Source organism: Barbus barbus (genome assembly GCF_936440315.1).
Source record: "Barbus barbus genome assembly, chromosome: 10".
NCBI lineage: Eukaryota > Metazoa > Chordata > Actinopteri > Cypriniformes > Cyprinidae > Barbus > Barbus barbus.
In genome coordinates this window covers 30,802,900-30,808,953 of record NC_136738.1, presented here as the reverse complement: position 1 = coordinate 30,808,953, position 6,054 = coordinate 30,802,900, and the positions used below count along the sequence as shown (strand labels likewise).

The 6,054-nt window shown below is 40.5% G+C and overlaps 1 protein-coding gene across 1 annotated transcript; it reads left to right on the top strand.

Moving 5' to 3' along the window:
* Positions 1-1,359: 1,359 nt before the first annotated feature.
* Positions 1,360-5,706, top strand: LOC306876235 (T-box brain protein 1-like; the record flags this gene model as incomplete). The annotated part of the gene is made up of 6 exons (XM_079427244.1): positions 1,360-2,042; positions 2,796-2,950; positions 3,158-3,279; positions 3,802-3,960; positions 4,047-4,108; positions 4,860-5,706. The coding sequence occupies 6 exons, from the start codon at positions 1,360-1,362 to the stop codon at positions 5,704-5,706; spliced, it is 2,028 nt and encodes a 675-aa protein (XP_079283370.1).
* Between the last annotated feature and the right edge of the window lie 348 nt (positions 5,707-6,054).

Here is a 6,054-nt window from a genome sequence, read left to right as displayed (position 1 = left end):
AAAACAGTAGGCTATGATTTGTGAGGAAAATAAATACACGCCACTTACCGTCGCGTTTTGGAAAAGCGTTCAACAATTGCAAAATAATTTTTCCTACTTACACTGCAATGCATTATTTTTTCCTCGAATAAAGACGTTTTCGTTACTAGCCAACACACATTTCTGGTAGGCTATAAAAACGGGATATATGAGGAAACGGCGTTTCTTTATGTAAAAAAAAAAAAAGAGAGAGAGTGACAGTCATTCAAATCTCATTAAATGTATGTCTCCATGAAATGTTCTTTAAAACTCGCTTGGCTCAGATCCACAAACCTTAGAAGTGTCCATCAGCCAACATATGAACACCTAAGATCGTCTCTCTCTCTCTCTCTCTCTCTGCCAATATAATTCATACAGTGTGTGTGTGTGTGTATATATATATAATATATATATGTATGTATATATATATATGAAAATAATTGATTGTTGCCATTTAAATATAATATTATCCAGATTCCATTTGCATGCATTTTAGCATTAATTACAGCGTCTGCAATTAAATGATTGTAATTGATCGATTGGCATCATTTTACAAGATGCGAAATTGAGCTGTTAATGGTTTGCTCCCAAGTATTTGGAAAAAAATCTGACATTTAATTATTTTAAGTACTATTTTAGATATAATAAACAAATAATTTCACGATATATTATAAAACACATTATGACAAACGCAAGTTTTCTTTTCCAAAATGTGGTCGACTCCTGTCTGATTTGATTGTTTCAGGCATGTTTTGATGCGTAAAGCGTTGAATGCGTAACTTGAAGTAGTCCATCCACATAAAATATTTACACGTCTTGGGAGCAGTAAACAGATCTTCAAGAGAAGCCAATATTTCACGCTATAACGCAAACATTTTAGGTAGGGCGCGAGGCGTGTCATTCCAAGCGCTTTAAATAATGAATAGTGAAGTTTTCGTGGTAAACCTGTCTACTTCCACCATATTCACACAATGGCCTCGAAGGGAAGACAATAGGGTTTATTTGCACTACTTAGTGCGCTCCTGAGGCATCACGAGAGCCCCAGTTTTCACAGACTATAGTATACAAACATGGATGACCAGCAGAAGTGAATACACTGTGGCGTGTAAGCCTCCTTGATTACACTAATTAAGTTCTGTCTAATTAAATTACCGTCACGTGTTAACCAATAGCAAAAGTTGATTCATTAACCATGCAGACCGAGGACTGAAAAGCAAAGCCTTTTCTGATTGCAGGCTAGTGTCAATTGGCTAATTTGCCGTCTTGCACAAAGTAGCTCGAACCGCAGGAAGGCGTTAGTTTTCTCTCGCGCTCGCGTTAATTGCTATTTGTCATCGAGCGATGCAGCTCGAGCATTGCATCTCGCCAGCTCTCGCGCGCTCCAAGAAATGCATGATTGTGGGCAGTGGCTACCCAAACGCACAAGCATCTGAGCTCCTCTTGCAGGACTACCCTATTATATCTATCGGAGACAACCTGGAGAGAAGTTCACCTCTGAAAAAAAACTCCGCTGGGATGACGAATCAGTCAGAGGCAGACAATTTCTCCGACTCCAAGGACTCATCAGGGGACGTCCAGCGAGGCAAACTCTCTCCTGATCTTGACGGAGTCGCCAACAGTCGTCACACTTTCGATGGATCTGCGGGAGAAAGGTATCTCCTGTCTCAGTCCAGTCAAGTTCAGCCGAGTCCCACCACCATGTTTCCCTACCCGAGCCAGCATGGACCGACGCACCCGGCTTTCTCCATCGGCAGCCCTAGTCGGTACATGGCTCACCATCCGGTCATCACGAACGGAGCCTACAACAGTCTGCTGAGCAACTCTTCTCCGCAAGGCTATCCGACGGCGGGCTACCCATACGCGCAGCAGTACGGACACGCGTACCAAGGCACGGCTTTCTACCAGTTTTCCTCCGCTCAGGCCGGTCTCGTTCCCGGCAAAGCGCAGGTTTACCTCTGCAACAGGGCCCTGTGGATTAAATTTCACAGACATCAAACGGAGATGATTATTACCAAGCAAGGACGGTAGGTGATGGGCAGTTATCCGTTTGCAAACTATAGGCTATTTTCCACAAATTTATGTTTTCCTTTCGGAAATATCCATGGAACAAATTAAGGTGGGCAAATTACATGGAACGCACTTTTTTTTCTTCCGAGAGAGTTTAAAGATTATTTTCGGTCTGCTTTTTCCAAGAAAAAAAATTAAATGTTTTTTTTTTTATTTAATTAGATCCGCTTGTTTACTTTCTTTAATGCATTTGAATTTATTTTTTAATATACGTTGGATTTTTTTTTTTTTTGTATTTAAAACCATTTAATAGTCCTGCTATCTCCTTCACTCTTAAATAAAGGTGCTTAAATGGTTCTTCACAGCGATGCCATAGAAGAACCATTCAAAGTTTCTGTAAAGAACCATCTCTCTTACCTTTTTATAATCTGAAGAACCTTCTTTCGCCACAAAGAACCTTTTGTGAAACAGAAATGTTCTTCAGATGTTAAAAGTTCTTTATGGAACCATGTAGACAAAAAGGTTCTTCTATGGCATCGTGAAGCACCTTTATTTTTAAGAGTGTTCGTCGTTAATAATCCAAAGTATTGTTTTTAGATTTGCTTTTCCAAAATATTTGCATTCGTTTAGTATTTAATTATGCTTTTTTAAATTAATTTAATGTCCTTAGAAAATATATTTTTCATATTCAAATGAAAGATTGCAAACCCGCATTGGCTAGCAGAGCTGCAGTATTGTGCACTGAAACTTTACATTTTATGTACCCTCAGGCGAATGTTCCCGTTTTTGAGTTTCAATGTATCTGGTCTTGACCCAACGGCGCATTACAATATCTTTGTGGACGTGATTCTGGCGGATCCGAACCACTGGCGCTTTCAAGGAGGAAAATGGGTCCCGTGCGGCAAAGCGGACACGAATGTTACAGGTAAACAAATGTGACTTAATTTCTCTTTTTTGACTTTATTGTTATATAATAATAATCATAATAATATAAATGTTTTATTATTATTATTATTATCTTTTTTAATAACATTGATTTGAGTTTTTATTTTTTAAACATTTATTTATTTATTTTTATTTTTGTTGTTGTTGTCTTGGCTCAGAACTGACATTCAAATTATATTGTAAACAGGAAACAGAGTGTACATGCACCCGGATTCGCCAAACACAGGTGCGCACTGGATGCGTCAAGAGATATCCTTTGGAAAACTTAAACTAACCAACAATAAAGGAGCAACGAACAACACAGGACAGGTTAGTTATTTCTCGATAGATTTATTTTATTTTTATTTCATTTTTTTTGTCTCTTTTCTGTGTCATGCATTAGAAATATTAATATCAATACTGTGCATTTTTGTCTAGAGAATTAAATTATTGTTAACTTTTTACAGAAGTTGCACATTACAATCTTGTGGAATTGCAAGCAGCTCCACAAAACAGTATTATTAACTAATTAGTATTAGTTAATATTTATCTAAATATAAAAACGTATGATATTTTGTGGTAAGATCATTTCAAAATGAAAATAAGCTACATTCGTTGTTGTAACCACGTGGAAACATTTTTTTTTTCCCAGCCATAATAAAATTATATTTTTTAATTACTTTAGTTAAACCGGTTGATTTACATGTAACCAGGAATTGCATTTACATAAACTGACTAAACCGTTGGTAAAATGTAGCTAAATTAGTTGCTGTTCGAAATGGAACAACGGGAGCGTAAAGACGCGTGAGGAGATGTTATCTGACTCTCGTTTTTTCGCTTGAATTCCTGCAGATGGTCGTGCTGCAGTCGCTGCATAAATACCAGCCTCGACTGCATGTGGTGCAGGTGAACGAGGACGGAACCGAGGACACGAGCCAACCCGGGCGCGTGCAGACGTTCACGTTCCCGGAGACCCAGTTTATTGCGGTCACCGCATATCAAAATACTGATGTAAGAAAGAAGTTTGATTTCTGAAAATTCGATTGATTTGATGAGGTAAAACGTTTTTAAGTCTTTGAATTTTCTGTCATTTATAGATCACGCAGCTAAAAATCGACCACAATCCATTTGCAAAAGGATTCCGTGACAATTATGACACGTAAGTTTTGATTTTTCTTGTTGAAATTGTGACCTTTTTTGTCCTGTCTCACCTATAAAAATGTAGTCAGGGTTAATCCTATTAAATACTATTAATTTGAGTGAAAAAAAAAAAAATTTTTAGGCGCACATGAATTAGGCTACACTTTTGTTATATGCCTTAACCAAAATAAATACTGTATAGCCTATGTGCGTGCGCATTTCTATTTCTCGGACATAAAGATCACACAACTCTGGCAGGTTAGCACTCTTGCAAGAACTAAGAATCATGTGTGATTTTATTTATTTATTTCCATTCAAATCAGTGCATCTGCATGAAAGAATGCTGCTTAAAGTGTCAAATCACACAGAAAGATGATTTTAACTCTGAATTCCCATTGGCCGATGTATTAATAACCATTTGCGAGTGTTTTGTGCTTTGGCATGGCAAATCTCTAGACTAAAATCTTCATTTGCCTTCACAGCATCTCATTATGGCTTTATCGCGTACTGTGTGTTTTGGCCAGCAATATTTATTTAGAAAAGTTTTGAGAAAAACAACACAGTTTAGTTAGCCTATTTTTGAACAATTATAATCTGGTGCAGTATGGATTGACCGTGTGCAGTACTAATTTGTTTTCGCGCAATTACGCACAGAATGGAAAATTGTGAGAAAAATCGTATGCTCTCGAGCACATTTGCAACGCTTTATTTACGGTTAGCTACGCTTCTCATATGCAACATTAACGTGTTTGTCCACCATCTTTCTCCAGTGTCTACACAGGGTGCGACATCGATCGGTTGACGCCGTCCCCGGGTGACTCTCCGCGCTCTCAGATCATGCCTAGCGCAAGATATGCCATGACTGGTTCTTTCCTGCAGGACCAATTTGTCAGCTCGTATGCCAAGTCCCGCTTTCACCCTGGCGTCGGAGGCGCTCCTGGCACGGACCGCAGCGTCCCACTTAGTAACAGCTTGCTCTCCCCGCAACAAACCGAGGAGACCACGGTGGCCTCCCCGCAGCGATGGTTTGTCACCCCTGCCAACAACCGACTGGACTTTGCCGCCTCGGCATACGATGCTGCCGCGGCTGCCGATTTTGCCGGTAACGCGGCAACCCTTCTGTCGTACGCAGCTGCTGGAGTTAAAGCGCTGCCCTTGACCGGCGCGGGATGCTCTAACAGACCCCTTGGGTATTACGGCGAGCCGCCGGGGTGGGGCCCCCGCACGCCACCGCAATATTGCAGCAAATCCAGCTCTGTCCTGTCTTGCTGGCCATCCAACTCCGTGGGGAGCAGAACCTCCTCCGGTTACCTGGTCCCTGGCCTCGAGGACGGAGACGCCATCGCGCCAGAGAGGTCACCGCTAGGCGGCGCGGATGAGTCCAAACCCAAAGACCTGTCTGAATCCAGCTGGATAGAAACCCCGTCCTCAATTAAATCGATCGATTCGAGCGATTCTGGGATTTTTGAGCAAGCCAAGCGGAGGAGGATTTCGCCATCTGCCACGCCGGTTTCCGAGACATCGTCTCCATTAAAATCTGAAATGTTGACGCCGAGGGAATGCGAGAAAAACTGCTCCAAGGACATCGGCTACTACAGCTTTTACCCCCACAGTTAGAAAAACTCGTGCATGGCTCATGTGTCCAAGGATTCACGAGTGACTTATAATCTATTTATTCCTATTTATGTGCTTATTTATTTGTTTATTTATTCCTATATCTTGGTCGCGTCGTTCGCAGGACGTACGCGTCGAAAAACTTGGACTGGAGCAGAGATGTAAGCGGTTTTCCATTCCAAATGACATTTTAAGGTTCTAACTGTTAAACCTATTGTAAGTATGAAAGAACTGTACATATTTGTATTTATCTATTCATTTGTGATTCTAGTTGAATGTTGATGTACAATAGGCCTACCTATAGAAAACCGGGTTAGGTTTGTTTAATGTACTTACTTAGACGTTCGTTCA